Consider the following 23067-nt stretch of genomic DNA (forward strand, 5'->3'; position numbering starts at 1 on the left):
TCTCTCGCTCGCTCTCTTGTTCTCTCTCTCTCTCTGTAACTCTGCCTTTCAAATCAATCAATAAATCCTTAAAAAATCCAAATGCATGGGTCAACATTATGACGTAGTGGAGAAAACTGCTGTCCACAGCTCTAGCATCCCAAATGGGAGCTGGTTCATGTCCTGGTTGCTCTGATTAAGTTCCCCATTAATGGCCTGGGAAAAAGAGAAATATGGCCCAAGTACTTGGGTCCCTGCCACCCTAGTGGGAGACCTGGATGAAGCTCTTGGCTCCTGGCTTTGGCCTGGCCCACCCTTGACCATTGTGGCCAACTGGGGAATGAACTAGTGGATGGAAAATTCATTCTCTCTCTCTCTCTTTCTCTCTCTCTCATTCTCTTTGTCTCTGTAACTCTGTCTTTCAAGCAAAAATAAATCTTTGAAAAAAAAAAGATTTAAGAGTCAAGCATTTAGACTAGCATTTAAGATACCCATGTCTTATATCTCAATATCTGGGTTCAATTCCTGGCTCTGGCTCCTGACTCCAGCTTCCTGTTAATGCAGACCCTGGGAAGCATCAGTGATGAATCTAGTAGTTTAGATCCTATCACCCATGTGGGAGACCTACATTAAGTTCCCAGTTCCTGACTTTGGTCCAGCCCTGTCCTGGCTGTTGCAAGAATTTGGGGACTGAATCAGCACATGGGAGTTTTCTCTCTCTCTCTCTCTCTCTCATTTTCAGATTTAAAATAATAATAACCATTATTATTATAAAAATCATCTTATTGTAATCCATTTGGCTACAGAGCCCAGTTTTCCCCACTAAGCTCAGTGTCTTGCCAGCACTGTGATGAGTATTTTGCTTGCCTTAGTGCACATCATTTGTAGTAAAATCCGTTCTGATTTTATAGATGAATGGACTTGGGTTGAGAGTGATTTTCATAATGTCACAGAGCTGATGTGAGCTTTGTCTGCTAGCCTGCTCTCCATGGGGCAAAGAACATGATATTCTTCAAGCTCTCTGGCTCTTGGGATTCGATCATGAGTTCTGTGCTTCCTTTCTGACCCATGCACAGCTCCCAAACGCGGTATTGAGATTTTTACATATTTAAAAAATCCATTATACCCGACATTTGCATTAATTTGAATAGCTTGGTTTAGAGGCAAAGAGGAGTGTTTTCTTAGGAGTCTATGTTGCACTCATTGTCATTCTGCTAACACAAAGTGGTTTTTCATTATCATTTCCTAATTATTTAGTAGTAACTGATCCAACAGATTTCTGATGTTACAAACTGATTTATCATTAATAGATTTAATAGTGTGTCATTATTTTAGATTCAGACCACTTTAATTTCCTTTTCTGAGTAACTTTCTTAAGTTTTGGTGTTTCATTCATTCTGTCCTCTGATCAGTGAGTGACATTGCCTGTGAGATCTGGTTCTGACCTCAGCCAGGCTCATGCAGTTTCTTTTAGTTTCCCCTTCAGGCACATAGGAAGCTCTTAATCAGGAATGTTGATGAAACTCTTGGAATTTTTTTGAGAAATAGTTTTTAATGACAAAAAGACGGTCTTGGTAGCTCTTTTTCATCACCAGTAGCAAGAGTTTGTTAAGCTGATAGTGTCAAAGATGATGCAGTTTTTAAGTCTGGTCTGCACTTTATATAAAAGCTAACTGATTTCTTTTTAAAGCAAATCCTAGTTTATCTATCACCAGATACACATGTGGAAAAAGAAATCTCTGAATCAACAGTGATTTGGGAGGAAAAAATAAGTGGAAGCTTATATTGTGATGGCTTATGTCATTCTGAGATTTAGAACAAAGAGAACCGTTTCTTAAGATGTCAATCAATTAAAAGCTTGACATATGGGAAATTAAACAGTCTCTTAAGAACATTCTAAATAGTCCACCTGTCACTACTCGCTTGTTGTACTTGTGGTTCATTTCCTAAGATATAGTCATTAGCGTCATCAGATAGTTAAAAGGTTATGTTTCCTCTACTCTGTGTTTGTTTTTCTTTTTTACTTGTAAATTATAAAGCACACACCTAGTATTTTCCAGCTAAGTCACGGAAGCAGTTTGTCTAAATGACATACACTATAATACAATTTAACTCTCATTACACCTTATAAAACTGGAGCACATTTCTTTTCTGAATGTAACTTCCTTTTCAATGAACCTGTTCACATGCTTCTTTGTCACAAATGACAACTGTGTCTCAAGACTCCTTCTGAAGGTTGGTAGTCAGTCCCAAGTCTCCAGATTTTACAATATGTCTGGCTGTGTTCATGTAAATATTGGTGAACATAGTGGATCTGATTGGTTAATTTTGTGACATTTAAAATAATTCTGTGATGAAAGTACAACATTTAAAATATATGCAATATAGATTTAATAGTGTGTCATTATTTTACATTCAGACCACTTTAATTTCCTTTTCTGAGTAACTTTCTTAAGTTTTGGTGTTTCATTCATTCTGTCCTCTGATCAGTGCATGACATTGCCTGTCACTACAAGCTACAAGCTTCTGGCTGGAGGAATGAATAGGTTTAAGTTTTATTGTTTGTGGTTCTCAAAATGCCCACTTACATTTTGGTCAGCTCAGTATTTTTATGCATAATAACTACAATTGCCATTCAGTTGTTCTGTGAATCAGTAAAATGACAATTGCATATCTCTCAGGTATTTGGCAGAGATGTCTTAAGGCAAGTGTTGCATGTACACTTGAGCGCTATGAATTATTCTCACTATTAGTTTTATATTGCCTAGATGGTTGGGAATGTACTCAAGGGTACGGGGTACAATGTACTAACCACTGTGACTCGTAAGAATAGCTCAGGCCAGGATGATCCTGCCACCTTCTGTCCTACTGATGGCACAACTAAGTGGACTCTAGGGAGGGGAAGGGGTTGTGCAGAGTTGTTTACAGAGCTTCACAGTGGGCCTCCCTGCAACGTGGTGGTACCTCTTTACCATGCTTCTGTTGTGCCTCTTGTTTTCACCAGCCTAACAGAAGGATGGCAAAAAAAAGAATGCAGTTAACAAATGGTCTTGTTGAGTCACTGTTGAGAATGCTCAAGGCAGGCAGATTGATAGGGAGACGTCCCGTTGGGAGTAGAGAGGACTGCTGTTGTCCACATTTGATTTCCTGGTGGCTGTGAGGTCAGCTTTTCCCCTTTTGTAGGGGGGTAGATGTCTGAAAGGGGCCCACAAGCAGCAGTGGCTTCTCAGGAAGGCGTGCCACGTGCCCTGCAGGGGAATGTGGCTGAGAAGACCACGGTTGCAGCAGGTGACGGCGGTGCTAAGGAGCGCTGTTACTGTGATGCTGGCACTTCCCACAGAGGCTCCTGGAGGTCACTTAGTTTTCCAGAGACTTCTATCTTCCCCACTTCATGGGGCTTTTCCTGGGAGCTGGAAGAGGAGTATAACCTAGTGATTTGATTCTTGGGGTTTGAGATCAAATTTTAAAGGACAAATAATAACAAAAGTCCTCCTACTGAGGAAGCAGAGTGCGGAGTGCGTTGCTTTGGCTTTGGTTGTTGGGGAGAAGTCGCAGGGTGGCATTTGTGGGCTGTGAAGTCAGTTGTGGGTTGCACCAGCATCAGTTTATCCATTGTGTGATATGAAGTCAAGTAGCGTAGGAAACGTGAGTGTTGTCTACTTGCACACTTGGTCACAGACAGAAATACATGGTTTCATGAAACTTTTATGTAAATAAACATACCAACACAAGCATAATGGGTCACATGGTATGATACAAAGTGTTATGAGTTACAGTCAAAAATGTTTGAAAAAGACTAATGTTGGGGGCCGGTGCCGTGACGCAATAGGTTAATCCTCTGCCTGCAGTGATGGCATCCCATATGGGTGGCAATTCTATTCTCGGCTGCTCCACTTCTGATCCAGCCCTCTGCTATGGCCTGGGAAAGCAGTAGAAAATGGCCCAAGTGCTCAGGCCCCTGCACCCATGTGGGAAACCAGAAAGAAGCACCAGGCCCCTGGCTTCGGATTGGTGTAGCTCCGGCTGTTGCGGCCATTTGGGGAGTGAACCAACGGAAGGAAGACCTTTCTCTCTGTGTCTCCCTCTCACTGTCTGTAACTCTAACTCTCAAATAAATAAATATCTTAAAAAAAAAAAAAAAAAAAAGGACTGATGTTGGAGCCTTGCATTTGGAGCTTGAAAGTGAAGATTTAAATTGCCCCTGGCTATCAGATACTGTTCCAGGGATGCTCTGGTAAGTTCACTCTGCTCTCTGTTTCTTCAGGTTTTTGTTGTCGTGAGGATTTAATGAGATCAGGTATACCAAGATCCTGGCCCAGGCACAGATGGCATATGTTATTCTTCTGCCTTCTTGCCTTTTTTTTTTTATCTGAAAGGTAGAATTACAGAGAGGGATTAACAGAGATCTTCCATCTAATGGTCACCCCCAGATGGCCGCAATGGAACCAGTTCTCTCACATCGGTACAGGGGCCCAAGTTCTTGTCCCAGGTGCATTAGCATGGAGCTGGATTGGAAGTAGAGCAGTCAGGACTTGAACTCGTGCCCATATGGGATGTGAGCACTGCAGATGGAGGCTTAATCCACTACACCACAGTGCCGGCCCTAGCCTTTTCTCCTTCTTGAGATCTATTAGTACTACATGGTGGTTCCCAGGCAAGGATGCACCAGACCCTCTGCATTTTCTCCTGGATGAGGAGCCAGTGCTGTCCATACTCAGAGTTCCTATGAGGCCTGTCCAGTCACCATGATCATGTTTGTTCTTTCTTATTTTTTTCAAATGTATCTTTATTTTTGAAAGACAGAGTTCAGAGAGGGAGGGAGGGAGAGAGATCTTCCCTTTGCAGGTTCACTCCCCAAATGGCCGCAAAGGCTAGGGCTGGCCCAGGTAGAAACCAGGCACCAGAACTTCATCTGGGTCTCTCACAATGGGGATCAAGGGCCCAAGAACTTGGGCCATCTTCTGCTGCTTTCCCAGACAGGTAGCAGGGAGCTGGATCAGAAGCAGAGCAGCTGGGACACAAACCTGCAGTCAGATTGGATGCCAGCATCTTAGGCAGCAGCTTAACCCTCTGTGCCCCGGCGCCATGGTTGTTGTTCTGTGTCAATGCAGGAGCGTCCCACTTTGCTTTCTCATTTTCCTCTACAACACCGTTTTATGTTCAAAGAGATTGGCTTCTTTATTATCTTTGGGATGAAAAACCAGAGATTTTTTTCCCCAATCCTTTCTTTCAGTTTGCCTACTTGTAACTATTTATTTATTTGAAAGGCAGAATGACAGAGAGAAACAGAGAAAAATATCTTCCATCTGCTGGTTCACTCCCTAAATGAACACAATAGCTGGGGCTGGACCCGGCCAAAGCCACGAGCCTGGAACTCCATCTGGGTCTCCCATGTGGGTGGCAGGGGCCCAAGAAGTTGAGCCATCTTCTGCTGCCTTCCTAAATATGTTAGCAGGAAGCCTGATTGGAAGTAGAAGAACAAGGACTCCAACCACCACCCCTGTAAGGGGTGTTGGCATTGAAAGTAGCAACTTAACCTGCTGTGCCACAATAGCAGCCTCTTGTTTCACCTGCTGTTGAGGAAAAAATATCTGTTTGAGGACCCTGGATGCTGTTTTGTATGGCTTGTCTGCTACAAAGTTAAGCCTGTGCTGTCTAGAGTAGACTACAGATCAGAGCAGGCCCATACCTTTTTTGTTCCTGGTCCATGAACACTATAGAAGTTGACAGCAGAAAATTTTCATATGAATTTGATGGATGAATTTCACATTTATTTTATCAAATACTCCTGATCACAAGTTCAAAGCATACATTTTTGTGTGCCTTTCTATTTCATTTTTGTAGCAATTCATGTTTATTGTATTGTACACAAATTTGGTTTGAAATGCACTGGAAATATTCAAAAATAGTAATCTTTCCTCATCGATTGGGAAGCACTGCTGTAGTGGGCTGAATTGTTATAACTGGTTGTTTCTGGGTATGTCCCAAGAAGCACGAACGGCCGTGACAACCAGAGTCGGGCTGTGCACCACCATGATGAAACTTTTAAACAGTTTATATAGCTTTTGGATTCTAAATCCACAAGCTTGAGTTATGGTCCTAGAGCAAAAAACAAAGGCAAACAGCCCAAGGGCTGGAAAGACCAATGATCTGTGTGCTTTTGCACAAACTGAGATTCTGAAAAAGTGAATTCTATAATGGCTTGAACATTCACAAAATGCAGTTTCTCTGTCAGCCAAAGTCCTGAGTGACATGCACCACTCATTCTTCCTGCTGGCTAACAGAATGCACTCCCTTTTGTGTTGTTTGGCCGAAGTTTCTCAAGTGTAGGATGAGGATTCATGCAGTTCCTTTGCCTTTGCAAATCTTTGTTCTCTGTCACAGCAATGCAAGTGTTACTGATGGGCCAGAAAGGAGCTAAGTAATCCTATGTAGTTATTACTGCTGTCGCCAGCAGTGATGGAAGCCAGTCTCATCACAAGCATTTGATTATGGTAAATTTAATTCACCCAAAGATTTGAGCATGTGAACATTGCATATTCCCATAAGAGACTTTTCCTTTTCAGTAAACCAAAATAATTAATCTTAAAAACCTTCCAAGTGTGCATCTGAACATTTTCTCTTTGGAAGCTGACCTCCTCACGTGGAGCTCATTTCTTTTGCCGGCAATGTTATATTCTCTACTTACGTGCCAGTGACTTAAGGGTGTTTTTGTTATCTGAACACAAACAGAACTTCTATGCCAATTTGAGTTATGAATGCTTTTATTTATTTGCCCAGTTGGGGTGCTTTATGTAGAGGGAAAAATTGAGGTAAGGAAGCAACTGCAGAGGGAGACCCAATTACTCTTTGAAAATGCATTCCCTCCCAGTCAAAACATTGAAGTAGAAAGTGAGCATTAAAATTCAGCCATATAGGGATATTTCAAAAGCAAACACAATAGTCTAAAATTGAATATAAATGCTTTGCATTTTTTAATTCTTTAAACATTGGTTGGTGGGCTGACTTTCTTTTTATAACAGATGGGTGATAAATTCAAACCATTGAAAACCATCTCTTCGCTCCCTTTGCCGGTCCTTTATAAACAGCCTTGACTTTACCAGAGTCAAAGCTACTAGATGTTGTTAAACATATGAATGTTCACATTTGCTTCTCCAAACTCATTGGGAGACTGCAGCCCAGCACTGTCAAGACGCACTTGTGTGGGTGGAAATGAAAAACCTTCTCTATCTCAAAGCCGCGAACGAAGCCCTGATGGCCACACTGTGAAATAGATACCCTCCCCTACAAATGCAGCAGCAACATTGAGCTGAAGATTTTGTCATCTGTCAATACAAGTGTTCCTATCTCAGAAAGAAAGTAAATTTGAAAAGTACCACTTAGCTGTTTTAGGACAGGGCCAAGAGCATTGTGAGGTGGACAGGGAGAAACAGAGATAGATAGATGGCAGAGAACGGCTTGGGATTCCTAGAATGCAGGCATAGAACACTCCAGTCCATAGGAAGTGGCAGGAAGCAGAGCAATCCTGATGATAATCACCAGCATTTGTTGGGCTCTTGCTTTGTGCAAGTTTTGTATTAAGTGCCTTCTTGTGGTTAAGACATCCATATCCCATATTGGAGTGCCTGAGTCTGATACCAGGCTCTGGTTTCTGACTCCAGCTTCCTGCCATTGCAGACTCTGGGAGACAGCCGTGACAGCTCAAGTGATTGGTTTCTTGCCACCCATATGGGATACTGGGTTTGAGTTCCTTGCTCCCAACTTTGGTTCCAGATGGGGATGTTGTGGGCATTAGCAGGTGGGAGCTCTGTCTTCCTCTCAAATAAATAAAGCATTTTTTAAAAATCCTTAAATTAAAAACAACAACAACAAAAAAAAACCATGCAGCTTTTATAGCCAGAGAAGCAGCAAAACAGTGACAACCCTAATAAAAATACTGGCCCCATTAACTGCTGTCTGGCACAGCATGCCACTGAGCCGGTCCTTCACCCCAAACCATAGGACTCCAGCTCTTACCCTCTGTAGAGCTCCTTGCAGTCATTCCCTTCTTGTGGAGACAGCTTTATGCCGCCCGAGAAGCATGGTACACGGTTTGTCTTCTTCATCAGTCATTTTGGGTTTTTCCCTTTTGAACACAAAGGAAAGGGCTAGAGGCTTCAGAGTGTCTTCATCTGTTCTTGCAGTTACCCAGGGAGCTTAACTGAGTGGAAAAAGAAATTGGCTCTTGAAACCACTAAACTTGTTGCCACTCCTTGCACTAAAGGAAGGCACTTCTGTGGTGTGTTTAGCTTTGTTTAAAGGCCATCATATGTTGATAAAAGCTTCAAGAGCAAAATTTCCTTTGATCACTTTACAAAATTAATGCACTGCAAAACATTACACAGAAGCCAAAGGGACTTCTGTGTAGCTGGGATGTCAGTCCTCCCTCTGCTAATCCTTTTTGAGCTTATATGCATAACAAAAGAACGCCTTTGCAAACAGACTGTTCTGACTCACACAGGGAAAAAAGGAGGAGAAAGGATTACAAAGTTAGGGGCATTTGAGTGTTTGTAACTTGGATGACACCTGAATTTCACCTTGACCACAACACAGGAACTTCTGTGTACTTTAGACAGCTCAGAAAACTGCCTGGAAGAGCATTTTGTGCCAGAATCCAGCATGGTGGATTAAGCATTGGAGTGCTGTTTTGAAGCCAGGAAAATAATACTTTAGGAAACTCAAGTGATTTCCTGAACAGTGATGGTAGAGCAGTGCCCAGTGTATGACAGACTCCTCTGGGCTTCAGCCAGGCCTGCTTCACAGGATATGGGTGTCATCATGTTTCCAGTTACAGTAACAAAGTACCCGAGACTGAGTGCTTAATAAGGAAAAAGGCCTCTTTAGCTCACAGTTCAGGAGATCCTGGGGCAGGACTCTGGCAACTGCTCAGCTCTGGTGAGGGCCTCGTGGTGACGTCACAATGGCGGGAGCATGCAGAAGAGGAACTTGGGGAGGTGCTCAGCCCCCTTTTAACAGCCCGTTCTCTGAGGAACTAGTCCAGTACCACAAGACCTGAGGCTGGTACCTCCATGATCTAGTGGCCTTTTACTAGAAGGTTCTTCTCTGGAAGGTTCTACCTCCTCCTCAACGTCACTACACTGAGAACCAAGCTTCCAACACACGAAGCTGTGTAGTAGGACACACTCAATCCTTACCCAAGCTGTAACAATGGGCACCATGTGGTTTTGCCATCCTTTGCTTATTGTCATGATGAGCACCCTTCCTTGCCCAAGTGTAACTGATGGAAACAAGGCAAGAAATAATATCCTTGGCTGGCAGTGTGGCAATACTGAAGGTTTTGGTGATTCACAGGTGGCCTCAAGGTCATATCATGCCACAGCCCCACTGGTAGGAATAGCCATGGTAACTTTATTGCACATAATAGAGGCCCAAATGATAGAATGTGGACTCAGTCAGCTATACTGGAGCAACAGCAGAAAAGTACGATCAATCATGAACTCATACTATGAACACCAGCAGCCTGCTTCAGAGTTGTGATGAGGCTGACCAACTGTGCATGTGTTTGAAGACTTTATGCTTTGTCAGCTCTAACTAAAGCAAGTTCTTTCAGCGATTTTCTGTTGCCTCACACTTCTTTCTCTGCCCCAACTCTTTCTTAAATCGTGTGTGAAGTTCTTCCATTTTATTGGAGTGTATGTGCCATAGATAAACCTTCCCTTGTGGCTTGGCTTTTATATTTCCAGGTGTATACCAGTCATCTCTTTAAAAATTGCTTGTCGCCTAGAATTTCCCTCCAGTGCTGTGGAGGGGCTTGCTTTTTTCCTATACGAATATGCTCAGTTGGCACAGGAAGAAACATGGGGTTGTTAGAGTGTGGAAGGATGAGTCATGGGCTGGAAACTCGGGCTCAAAGTTCTGGTTTTGCCACTAACTCCTCCTAAAACTTGATAAGCTGCTTCTGTGATCCCATTCCTGTTTATCTTCAGTGTCATTTAAGCCAGCTTACCTCGTACAAGGACGCTGTGACAGTAACAGCCATAAACAAATGGATTGTAATATTGATCCCTTAATAACTGCCTGTTAATTTGTAAAGGATATCTACATTTCTAATTGTCCCTCGCAGTAATTCTCTGGGAAAGGTGATCTTCTTGTCTTGCTATTTGGGAATTATAGCATGTGAACTCAATAAAAGTTCTGCTCTTTTTTTCGTACTGTATGTGTTTGTTTATAGGTATGTATGAGTAAACACTGAAATGTTTATTCACACAAAATTACCATCGTGGACGTTGGGATTCACAATAAGGGACATTTGAAAGGGAATACTCAACTGGGGGAAAGAGCCTGCTTGTCCAGTAGGAATTGAGAGGCCAACCGCACCTGGACAGTACTTGTTTTCTTCTATTTTTATATTCCAAATTCAAATAAAATTCCAACTTAGAGGTTCAATATACTTTTTCTCTGTTAAGAACTTGCAATAACCTTTTGTCTCTTTTATCTTAGAACATTTTGCTTTTATCTTTTTTGTGGTATATACAATTCATATAATTATTTCAGTTGATGTTTCTTTTGATCTTGGACATGAGAAGGACTCAGGTGCCAGGAGAACTTGAATCCATCTGGAACTCTTCGGCACTTGTTGCTGGTTAATGCTCAGGGTGTCAAGATAGGAGGAGTTCCTAGAGAATGCTGTGGGGATGGTCACCCTCCAGTGGGGCAGTGAGCATTTGGACACACCCAGTTGTAGAACTGCCCCCACTGTCCAGGACAAGTAAACTGTCACAGCATCAGGCAGAGGCAGTAGTGCCCATGGCAGGACCCCGCAGAGTATCGCAGGGGCCAGTGGAGATTCCGCAAGCCAGACTGTACCACAGTCTCAACACGGCTGTGTTACCTAATGGTAGTGCCATTGGAGGATGCTGCTCTGCAGTGGAGCCTCTGAGAGGATGTGTGCCTTCTTTGTGCTGCTCTGTGCGGCAGCAACCAAGTCATGTGTGGCCCTGGAGCTCGTGAAACTCAGCTGATGGGCTGCGGACCTGAATGTCTGGTCATGTGGAATTTTTATTCATTTCTACCTAAGCAACCACACGTAGCTAGCGACTACCAGGTAGATAGGGGGGGTCTACAGATACTATGCTGCATTTCCGTTATTTAGGTGACATCTAGGGAATTGCAGTAACATCTGGGGACTTCTCCATTCACTGACTCTGGAGTGAATTGGGGGAGGTGGTAGGAGGAGGTGGTGCATAGAAAGGATATGAAAGAAATGAGAGTTTTAAATGTAAGAAAGAGATGTTAAGTTGCAATGCCAGCCTGTGTAAACCTGACAGTGCTGCCCAAGCACACCAGGCAGTGTTTCAGGGTTTGACTCTTTGCCTTCTTGTCCCCAGGTTCTTTCATGCTGGTGAACACATCTGGGAGACCCGAGCAGCAGACAGCCCACCTGCTCTTACCTCAGCTTAAAGAAAATGACACCCACTGCATCGATTTTCACTATTTTGTGTCCAGCAAGAGTAATTCTGCACCCGGACTACTCAATGTCTATGTGAGGGTCAATAATGGGCCCTTGGGAAATCCCATCTGGAATATATCTGGAGACCCGACGCGCACGTGGAACAGGGCAGAACTAGCCATTAGCACTTTCTGGCCTAACTTTTATCAGGTATGTGACTTCTCATTTCATGATTTGAAACATCCTCTAGTTTCTTAAAAAAAAAAAAAAATATATATATATATATATAAATGATTATTATATTGACATAACCAGAAAATGTGTAAGGAATGTTTTTATATCAATGTAGGTAAAACCTATGCTGTTTAAGAAGGAGTGTGTTAAGATGTTGTGATAGTAAAAAAATATAATTTAAATTTGCTTATGCCTTGTGCATATTGTTTTAAGAAGATAAAAGCAGTAATCTGCAGAGGGGCAAAAAGTATATTCTTCTTTCCATGTCCAGTAGACTGTGTCTGACCCAGGTAGACAGCATTTGAGTCTAAAGGAAGATGCCCTTCTCCTCTGAATCAGTGGGTCATTGAGGTTACATGCTCCTGGAGGCCAGCCTGTGAACTACAGTTCCCTGCTTCAACCCACAGAAGCAATAGAAGAAAATATTTTACAGAGACTGTCTTGGCCACGGAGGGCTGTCCGAGTCTCCTATGCTGTTATGTCAGCGAATCTCTGTTGCTTGATTTCTTGTCCCTTAGCTGGAGGGCAGTGCCCTGGGGCAGTTAGGAAGTGAGACAGAAGCCATCTGAGGTCACAGCCCTTCTGTAAGGGACACCTTGGGATGCAAGGTGGGAAATTCATTACAATGGACATTTATATAAAAAGGAAAATTATTACGAATGCTCACTTAATTTCCAGCTAAGAGTGACATAAAGAAGACTGTGATCTTTTGCTTTTCTCTTTCTTGGTTCCCTTGGCTCACTGAGGAGCTGACTGGCAGGTGCATGTAACGTTGTATATCACATTTCATTGAGGTGCTCGTCTAGACTTAGGAGGGGTAACCAGGTCTTTCGAGGGCTGCTTGTCTTCAGAACAGGCCAGAATGGCCTCTGTAACCCATTCTGTAGGTCTGGTGTTGATCAGACACAACCCATCAATCCCAATTCTTCTATGGGAACAGATGGGCTGTAAATTCCATGCTTAATTTATCCTTGTACCCCAGTGCCTACAACCCTGTCTGATATTTAATGAGTGGTAAATAAATGTTCCTTGAGTGGTAGTGGGAGGTAGTGAAAGTTCCATTGGTATACACATAAATTGTTAAAAATCTTTTTACAGCACACTTGGCAGCAAATTTTAAAAATGTTAAAAATTTACAAAGTCTAACTTTGGTAATCTATTAAGAATTTATCCTAAAAATTGTAAAAAGTATCCTCCACCTTGCGGTGCCGGCACACCGGGTTCTAGTCCCGGTTGGGGCGCCGGATTCTGTCCCGGTTGCCCCTCTTCCAGGCCAGCTCTCTGCTATGGCCAGGGAGTGCAGTGGAGGATGGCCCAGGTGCTTGGGCCCTGCACCCCATGGGAGACCAGGAAAAGCACCTGGCTCCTGGCTCCTGCCAGGATCAGCGCGGTGCGCCGGCTGCAGCGGCGGCCATTGGAGGGTGAACCAGCGGCAAAGGAAGACCTTTCTCTCTCTGCCTCTCTCTCTCACTGTCCACTCTGCCTGTCAAAAAAAAAAAAAAATTGTAAAAAGTACTTGTGGTTGGTTCAGTACAAGGATATTCATAGCAACTTATTATAATGAAAAACCAAAAACAGTATTATTTCTAACAATAGAGGATGCATTAATTTATGCCACCTCATTACAAAAATTCATTTTGCAGCCATTAAGAATAATGTTATGGAAGATCATTTAATGAAGTATTTAAGCTTATATTGTTAAGTGGATAAAACTGATATACTACATTAAAATCTATTTTTAAATTTAAAAATTTATCATAAAGACTAAAATATATTTGGAAGTAAATACATTTAAAAAGTGTCTCCTTTGCAAATGGGGTAACAAGAGATTTATTGGATTTTTTTTCTTTCTGCCATCTGTCACATTCTAACATTTCCTGAGAACACAGGTACTGTGTTTATTTATAAAGCAATTAGAGTAAAAATTAGTTTTGTTCTCAGAAGGAGAACATCCTATTTATTGAGTGCCTTCTTTTTCTATAAATGTGCTAGTCGTCATCAGTCGGGACTATACTTAAAAATAGATCCTCTAGGACAAAGCTCCTCTTTTCATAGGGTTACACACCGAGCCGCCTCTGGTGAGTTTGACGTGGTAGCCTGGAGAAGGTTCCTTGTACGTGGAGCAGGCAGAGAAGCTGTGATTGAAAAGCTCCTTGTGGAGGAGCTCTGAGCTGTTCCCCACCGCCCCCTGGGCCTGGCTGCGGGCACTGTAGCCCCAGGGGTCCACGGGTCCGAGGCCCAGGGGACACAATTTTGGACAGGATTGGAAAGTATGCTCCTCACCCTTGCGGTGCCCACCCCCAACCTCCGGAGTGAGTTCTCCTGAGCCCCTCGGTGGCCTCCGGAGCCATAGCATGAAGGTTGTGGTGAAGGCAGCTGCAGTCCAGATTGACCTTGTATTCAGCCTTTTACTCACTAACACAGACAGTCCAGTGCGGTAAAGGGGTGATTTGATCGATAAACGCTTCTGGGAGGACAGACTTACCAAAAGGAATCACCAAGCCACATGAGAGTAGGGTGGTCCTCTGTACCAGGGCCAGGTCATTTTTAATGAATTCTCACTTGCCTGGACACTTTTGGGTACAGTCCTCTGCCATCTCAATTATGAACGCCTTATCCTAACCCCTAAGCCCCCACTCTTGCCTCTGTGGTCTCTGGTACATCATGAGCAGTGTATGATTTACCAGAATAAATTAGAACTTTATTCTTGTAGTTAATTCCTGCACTGTCTGAGTCAGCTGGGCTACAGTGACAAAATAACCACAGACCAAGTAGCTTAAACAACAGGCGTTTATTTCTCCCACCTCTGGAACATGGGACATCTGAGGTCAGCGTGACAGCAGGGACTACTCTGGGGAAAGTTCTCATCCCAACTGACAGGTGATCCCCTTCCTGCTGTGTCCTCATGTGGCAAGCAAAGTGGGGAAAGCCAGCTCTCTCCTGCTTCTTCCCACAAGGGCACTGATGCCCTCGGGAAGACTCTACACCGTGTGACCCAAGCACCTCCCCAAAGCCACATCTCCTAATACCGTGATTTCAACACACCGGAAAGTTTCAACATGAATTTTGGAGGGACATAAACATTCAGTTCATAGCATGAGGTGACTCATTAAGAATAGCTTCATGCTTTGAATTCAAAGGTGAAATTCTAGATTTTGTTTTTACGGTGTTCCTCAGTTTTTAAGAACCAGCTTATCAACAACTGTCAAGAGTATGAATCCACTGAAAACCACCCTTGTTCATTTAACTCCTGAGCACCCCAACCAGGCATCAACCTTTGAGGTTTGGAAGGTACAGGAAAGGTTGTGGTTCCCTCTTTCTGCTGGGGAGACAACTTGCTGAAGTTGTTACCCTCATCACAACCTGAGCTGTAGGCAGATGGGAAGAGGTAGATGACAGAGCAGAGATGTCAGAAGGAGACCTCCTAAGCACTGAGAATAGGCCCTAACACCACCATTGAAGACCTGGATGGTGTTTCCCGGTGGGATGACATGGACAAGTGCATTAACAGATATGAAGCAAGAGGAGCCACGTGCTGTTTCCACCTCAACTTGCGGTATCAGATGAATGGAAAACACTAGTAACCTGTCAGGTGAAGCAGGCAGAGGGTTTCCTTGGGCTGCAGACCCAATGCCCAGGCCCCAGTACCTTACCGAGGAGATGGCCACGGGCTCCTGCTGTGAATCCTGCAAGAGCCCATCTGCTTTTAGTGTATGTTTCTATATTGATTTATCTATATGGAGGTGTGTACTGGCCTGCAAATGTGAATCTGGCTTGTGACTGTCACTTCATTGCAAAATGTAACAAAAATGTTTCTGGTCTTATACGCACATGGGTGCCAGCGTGTGACTTTTTTTATTTTTAACATACTATGTAAAAATTAGCATCTAAGGGATGCGACACATAGGCTGTGTCTGAACCTTAACGCTTTAGCCTAGGCTAAAGGAGATGGCATCTCCGAGAAACTGTCTTTCAGGGTACAGGAGTCAGCTTCCACCAGACAACACTTCTGAATTCTGTGTAGTCTGTAAGATACATTATAGATGCCTAAAAAAAAGTGAGGTTGGTGTATATTTGAATATTGGTATATTACATATACTGACTCCTAAAAGGTAGCATTCACATTCAATAGTAATTTTGATATGAGTTAAGAAGGATAAATTAAATCTTTTAAAGGAATTTCATGTTATATCACAGTTTATGCTGCAATAAGTATATTTCACATTTCACATTCATTGTTTGGGAATGAGCCGCATCATAGTGTAATAAAAGAGCACATACTGTGGCTTAGATAGAATTGGATTTGAATATCATCCCTTGCTTATTTGTAAGCTTGACCAACCAGGGCCAGTATTGTGGCACAGCCCATTAAGCCACTGTTTACAATGCTGGCATCCCATATGAGCACTAGTTTGAGTCCTGGTTGATCTGCTTCCAATCCCACTCCCTGCTAATGTGCCTGGGGAAGCAGCAGGAGATGGCCCAAGTGCTTGGGCCCTTGCTACCTATGTGGGAGACTGGGATGGAGTTCTGGGCTCCTGGATTCCACCTGGCCCAGACCTGGCTGTTGTTTCCATTTGAGAAGTAAGTGAGCAAATGGAAGATCTCTCTCTCCCTTCTTCCCCCTTCCCTTTCTCTTCCTCTCCCTCTCCCTCCCCCTCCCTCCCTCCTGGCCTCTGATCCTCTCCCTGTCCTTCTCTTCTGCCTAACCCCCCTCTCCTCTCTCTGTTGCTGTGCCTTTCAAATAAATAAATCTTAAAAAAAAGCTTGGGTAACTGATTTAAACTTTATGAGCCTTGCTTTCCTAATTATAGGCTTAGATATAATGACTGTGCAGGGTGCGAAGATGAAAGAAAAACTCATCTGTGATATGCCAGCCTCTGAATAAATGGTGGCGCTTGGTTGAGCCACCATTAAGATTTGTGAAAGGCAATATAAAGGGGAAACAGCTAATAGCTGAGTGCTTTGTCCCTGCGAAAGCACTTCCTAAATGCGTTTAGTGGGATGTCAAAAGGTGTTAAATGAAAAAGCGGTCCAGGAAAAAGCCCTGGGGGAAATGAAATGAACCAAGTTCCTTTTTGGCAGAAGGCTCCATAATGGCTATACTGTAGGAGTGCCTGGTGAGGTTTCCTGAGGGTCCATGGAATTCCCCTTCCCCTGGACTCCTTTGGCTGCACCTTGGGGAACAGGTGCTCTAGGGACATATTTGGTGACACTATGTATGGCCATTGTTTTCCTTTACAGCCTGAGCCTTTGAAGGACTTTCCATTTCTCACGTGGTTTTGGCTGCACAGTCCAGAGGCATTTTCCCTCTAGGTTGGAGCTGGAATTGCAGAAGTGTTCAGACCAACTAGACACGACTGCCTGGAGTAGTTTTGATGAGCATAAAGGTCTTCTTGCTCTTCTCCTGTCTTCATAGAGTTTCCCCTAATGGGATCTGAATCACGAACGTCTGGGGGCATTGAAGCGTTTCTCAGCAGAGGAAACTGTTCTTGCAGCCATCATTGTAGCCAAATCATGGTGTCAGCCTGATGGAAAACATCCGGCACAGTTACCTGTCAGGTGAAGCTGGCAGGGGGCTTCCTTGTGTTGCAGACCCAGTGCCCAAGCCCCAGGGCCAGCGCATCCTTACCAGGGAGATTGCCACAGTCTCATGCTGTGAATCCTGCAAGAGCCCATTTTACTATTTACAATTTATGGTAGAATAGTATTCCACTGATACAAACCACAATGGTAACCTGCATGGAATACAGCTAATTACAGGTTAATTACAATTTGTTAAAGCACAAACTGTCAAGTATTTGGTGATTAACACATTTAATTCCTTAATTAATGTTTATCCTAATTGCGGCTACTCAGACATGCCCTTCTGGGGCCCTGCAGCTGCAGGGAAGCCTGGGCCCTGCCTTCCTTGGGCACCTGTTGCCGTGGCTTTAGATATTGATTTCCTGCCATTGGAAGAATAATATTTCCCTCTCACATTCACCATCTTGCTTTCTGGTGCTGATTAAAAAAATAATAAGATCTCAGCTTCGGCTTGGCAGTCCCCTTTCTCTTTGGTGTCCCTATCTGTTTCAGAAAAAAAGAGGTCACCGATTGATTTCTCTGCGTTCCGCCATGCGTGGGCCCAGGGAAGTCTCTGCATCTGCACCCCCATAGCCTTTCTGCCCACCTTGGGAAGGCAGTGGTCTCAAGTCCAGTTGGAAGCCGGCAAGGCAGGGATCTTCAGTAGAAATGATTGCTCTGAAAAAAGAGCAATGCCTAGGTGGTCTGGGCATCTCCTTCCCTGTGCCTCTCACTAAATGGGTTGGCTCAAGGGGTAGGCAATGAGCAGACGGCCTGGGAGGGGAAAGCCGTGGAAAAGGAGAGTCTCGTTGGCTCAGTGGAGCCTCCTTGTTTAAACAAGTTCCTTAGGTAAACTGTAGGGCCCTGGGTGAAGAGGAGGGGCTTCCCTCTGGGTCCTGCCAGGAAGTCTTTGTACAGCCAGGATTTTGTACTTTGCGGGGAGGCTAATCCAAGACTTACCCTTTAGAGGACTGACATCTTTCCTGGGAAATGAGGAGTTGAGGGAATAGGAATGACTTGGTCTTACCCATCCCTTCACAGTTACCTCCCACCTTTTATTCTCCATACAGCTGTCTGGGTTTCTTTGCTGTGTTTGCCTTCAGCCCACTTATTTTACTAGAAAGCTATGTAAAGGCACGGCTGAGTGACAGCAGACCTGCATACATTTACTGCTTGGAGACAGTGTTTTAGAGCTAAACAAGTGAGCATTTTCCAAATTGTGTTCTAGAAATCCAAGGAGTGTTGGAGGCATGAATTGGCCAAACAGGAAGATATGCTGAATTAGAGAAAGTCTAACTGCAGGCTGTTTTGGAGCCTATGTGTGTTTCTGAATCTCTAGGAGGGACATGCGGAGGATGTGGGTGCCGCCTGGAGTGTTTGCAGATCATCTTTTGAGTGTAGTGTTCCTTGACACACACTTGGGAATACTGAGATGTAACAGTTGAGAAACAGAACGTACCTTGATTACATAAATACCTCACTGTGTCCTTCCTCCAAGTGCAAGACAGCCTAATTGCTGCTTCCTGCCTCTAGGATGACATGTAGAATCTGATGCCACAGTGACATATAAGTCCCTTAGTCTAGCAGAAAGCTACTCTAAGCAGTTGCCCTTGTCCTCTGCATGTTATGCTTAAAAATAAGTATTAATAAACCAATGGGAACATACTAGGTTGTCCCTGTAGCATTAACTCAGAAGTGCACTTAGGAAGTAGAACATCCTTGGAGATCATGGTTTTCTTTATTTTTTAAAACGTAACCTCATCTCAAAATTTCATTCTCAGTTTGTACTTTTTATTTGGTGAGCAGGGATAAGAACGTCTTCTGTGGCTTTCCATCTTCCATCTTTATGTGGGTGTTGCCTCTTGCATGTTAGCACAATCCCTTAAAATTCCCTATGCTGGTTTTTTTCTTCTACCTTAATTTTCATAGACATCCTGTTTCATATAATGAAAATTTAAGCTATGATCATAGGATATTATTTTCTATAGGGAAAGAAGAGACCAAAGGAAAAGTGAGGAGAATCATGAACATTGGTAGGTGGAATGGAAGAAGTCATTTGAGAATAGGCCAGACAAAGCATCAGAAATTAGCTCCACTAGATTACTGATGCCATAGACAGGAGTGTCAATTGGTAAAGTCAACAACAGGAGTCACTGTGCACTTACTCCTCATGTAGGATCTCTGTCCTTAATGTGCTGTACATTGAGATTTAATGCTATAACGAGTACTCAAACAATATATTTCACTTTGTGTTTCTATGGGGGTGCAAACTGTTGAAATCCTTACTTAATGCATACTAAACTGATCCTCTGTAAAAAAAAAAAAAAAAAAAAAAAAAAAAAGAAATTATCAATTCCCAACTTGACTCTCACTGGGATTAAACATGACAATAGGTCTGCTCTGATTTCATCATCATTTTAAAAAATCATCTATTATTTTTCACTTTATGTTTCTGTGTGGGAGCAAACTGTTGAAATCCATACTTAATGTATACTAAGCTGATCTTCTGTATATTAAGATAATCGAAAATGAATCTTGATGTGAATGGAAGGGAAGAGGGAGTGGGAAAGGGGAGGGTTGTGGGTGGGAGGGACGGTATGGGGGGAAAGCCATTGTAATCCATAAGTCGTACTTTGGAAATTTATATGCATTAAATAAAAGTTTAAAAAAAAAAAAAAAAAAAAAAGAAATTAGCTCCACTGACAGATTTACTGTCTACTGAGTGCTTTGTGTTTCCAAAAGCAAATTTATATTTCATTTTCTAATAACCCATTCCTATAAACATATGTTGGAATATTTTGCTCCTGGTTCCTTTTTATTTAGTTTTTTTTTTCTTTTGTGGTTGTACATATTTATGGGGTACAGGGTGATAATTCAATACATGTGTGCAGTGTGTAATGATAAAATCAGAAGTCAGCATTTCCACATTTTCATTTCTTTCTTATTTATGTTTGGAATCTTTGAATTCTTTTCTTCTAGTTCTTTCTAAACTACTTCAGTAGGCTGTTGTGAACTGTGGTTGCCCTTCTGTGTTGTAGAGCACCTGAACGTACTCCTCCTACTCACGTCTGGTTGCTTAATGGGATATGCGTGGTAGTTTTGCTGGGGCTCCTTGAATATTACAGAAACTTTCATTCAGTGTGTTTCTGTTCTTTTTTTATTTTACCCATTTGACAACAACAAAATAGCATGTTTGTAAATAGGTAGGACGCACCTTTGCTTTTTATTTAAATCAAAAGCAGAAAGGATCCACTAGGTAATCTGTAGGAGAATAGACGTGCCCCTGTTAATCCCCTTTGTCCAAGGGCACCGACAGGTGACTTCACCAGCACGTCTTCCTTGGCGAGTGTTCGTGTTGCCGAGGAAATCCCTTTACTTTGCTCCCACATAACAAGGCGAAGTGGCAGCATGGAAAGCTCATTTTGCTCTTCACTGAAGCAGGGAGTAGCAGGGATGCTGCAGTGTTACGCCGTGTCCCCATCTCCGGTTGGCAGGCATCTGAAGGGTGGCTTGATGTCACACCTCTCAGAGGGCCACTTCGGGGGAATGGCCTTTCCTGGGCGCTAGGCGATGGCTTAACTGGTTGCTTCTGATCTGACAGCAAATGTCTTTTCCCAAAGTTTCAAAGGCTACGGAGATGCAGCATTTTGTCTCCTGAGCTGTTATTAGTAGAGGGATTGAATGAATATTGCTTCTCTCTGTTCTGCATTTCCTTCTGTCGTGTGGCTGTAAATAATATCCGGGAACCATCAGCACAAAAATCCTTTGGAAGAAATGGGGACTCACAATGAACCCATACACACCAGCACGGTAGCCTATCCTATTCACAGTAGTTCTGTTGTATAAAGTCTCAGAGAACATTGCATTGGTCTCACCCTACGGCTACCAGTGGATGCTCAAGTCTTTTGTAGAAAGTGCTGTAGTATTTGCACATAATATATCCACATACTCCCCCCCCCCCTTACTTTCAGTTATCTCTAGTTTACTTATGAGACCACAAACAATGTAAACAGTTTTTTGACTGCATTTCTTAGGGAATAATGACAAAGAAAATAACCTTTACATGTTCAGTACAGGTGCAACTATTTTTGCTCCCTGCTTGATTGAGTCTATAGATGACAAATACATAAATATGGAGGGCAAACTGTTCCTCCTATAGGAAATATGGGGCCAGGTCGTTGGGAGCCTCGGGTCACAGGGTTGTGAGCAACCAATCAATCATAATCTTGTTTTAAGTGTATTTCTGTTTAAAGATGCCATATCTGTTCATTAACATTGAACCTCCAAACACTATAACTCACGTCTGAGCACAGCATGGCCAACAGGTGTATTTTCTAGTTAAGGTTCATCACAGCCTTCTTGTTCCTGGAAATAGCAGAGAGCCTTCCTCACATTTGGGGTCATTTTCAAAAGCAAAATCACCAGTTAAAATCATAAAATTGCGAAAAGTATGACACAAATGCACTACCATCAGGACACTTTATTTTTTAAGAGTTATTTATTTGTTTATTTTTGAATTTGTTAATTTTATTTGAGAAGTATAGTTACAGACAGTGAGAGGGAAAGACCATGAGAAAGGTCTTCCATCTGCTGGTTCACTCCCCAAAAGACCTCAACAGCTGGAGCTGGGCCGATACGAAACCAGGGGCTTCTTCCAGGTCTCCCATGCAGGTGCAGGGGCCCAAGGACTTGGGCCATCTTCTACTGCTTTCCCAGGCCATAGCAGAGAGCTGGATTGGAATAAGAGCAACCAGGCCTAGTACCGGCACCTATGTGGGATACTGGCTCCGCTGGAGGAGTATTAACCTACTGTGCCACAGTACCGGCCCCAATTTATTTATTTATTTGAAAGGCACAGATACAAAGATACAGAGGCAGAAAGAGAGAGAGAGAGAGAGAGAGAGAGAAGTCTTCCATCCACTGGTTCTTTTTTTATAGTAAGAAAGTTAAAGCAAGAAGACAGAGCTTTGCCTTGCTGGGCCTCCTGAGGGAATGAGTGCATTGAGCAGCTCAGTTGTTACCGCTGTCTTCAGATGCCCAACTGACCATGCAGATTTTGCAATTTGGAGGTTAAAATAAGTTTTTTGATGTAACAAGGAATCCAGGAATGAAGAATGACTATTTTTATTAAGCCAATTCTCTAAAAATGGTGACTTGAAATTAAGTTGTGGCAGTATATTTATCCCAGAATAAGATACGGTGGTTCTAGGAATCTGATATACTGATCCATAACTTGTCAGATAATCATAATTTAGGTTGGACTAGAAAGCAAAAGCATTTTCCCTAAACATGTGTTTGTTTCAATAAAAACACACAACAGCATTTAGACCAGATCTGGCTAATACCAGTGTTTGTGGTCAGGTTTTAACTTGCATATTACAGATTCTCAGTAGTTTAGTTTTTTGACTTCTGAGTTATTTTGCACATTGTTTGGGGACCTGTAAAGTAGTTAGTTTTTCTATTTTTCTAATATGCTGCAATAATGCATTATTTTAAATATTTGGTAGCAATGTTATAAGCTCATATGTACATTTAAAGTACCATATGTGTAATTTAATTGAAAATAAGTCAAGCCAGGTCCTGGGTTTCTCCTTGACTTTGCTGGAGTATGAGGCTCCCATGTGGATTGCAAGGTGTATTGTGTTTGGCTGTGACAAAGTACTGCTTTTGACACACGCTTTCTTGTTAACCAGAGTAAATGACAGTGTATTGGTGAACTGAGCAAGAAAATTTGTTCTCAAAAACAGGAGGCTGGATGGTAAATATTTCAGGCTTTGCGGGCCAGACGGTCTCTATGGCAGCTCCTCAACTCTGATGCTATATGACAGCAGCTGTAACCA

At 42.9% G+C, this 23067-nt stretch overlaps 1 protein-coding gene across 5 annotated transcripts in view; it reads left to right on the forward strand.

Moving 5' to 3' along the window:
• The window catches only part of PTPRM (protein tyrosine phosphatase receptor type M), an 869082-nt gene that overhangs the window by 313397 nt on the left and 532618 nt on the right, over nucleotides 1-23067 (forward strand). For all 5 annotated transcript variants that reach the window (XM_008261054.4, XM_008261055.4, XM_051852140.2 and 2 more), the window contains exon 3: nucleotides 11367-11638. In XM_008261054.4, coding sequence (XP_008259276.1) covers nucleotides 11367-11638 — 272 coding nt within the window. The remainder of the gene's footprint in view (nucleotides 1-11366; nucleotides 11639-23067) is intronic.

This window comes from Oryctolagus cuniculus, chromosome 10 (assembly GCF_964237555.1).
Source record: "Oryctolagus cuniculus chromosome 10, mOryCun1.1, whole genome shotgun sequence".
NCBI lineage: Eukaryota > Metazoa > Chordata > Mammalia > Lagomorpha > Leporidae > Oryctolagus > Oryctolagus cuniculus.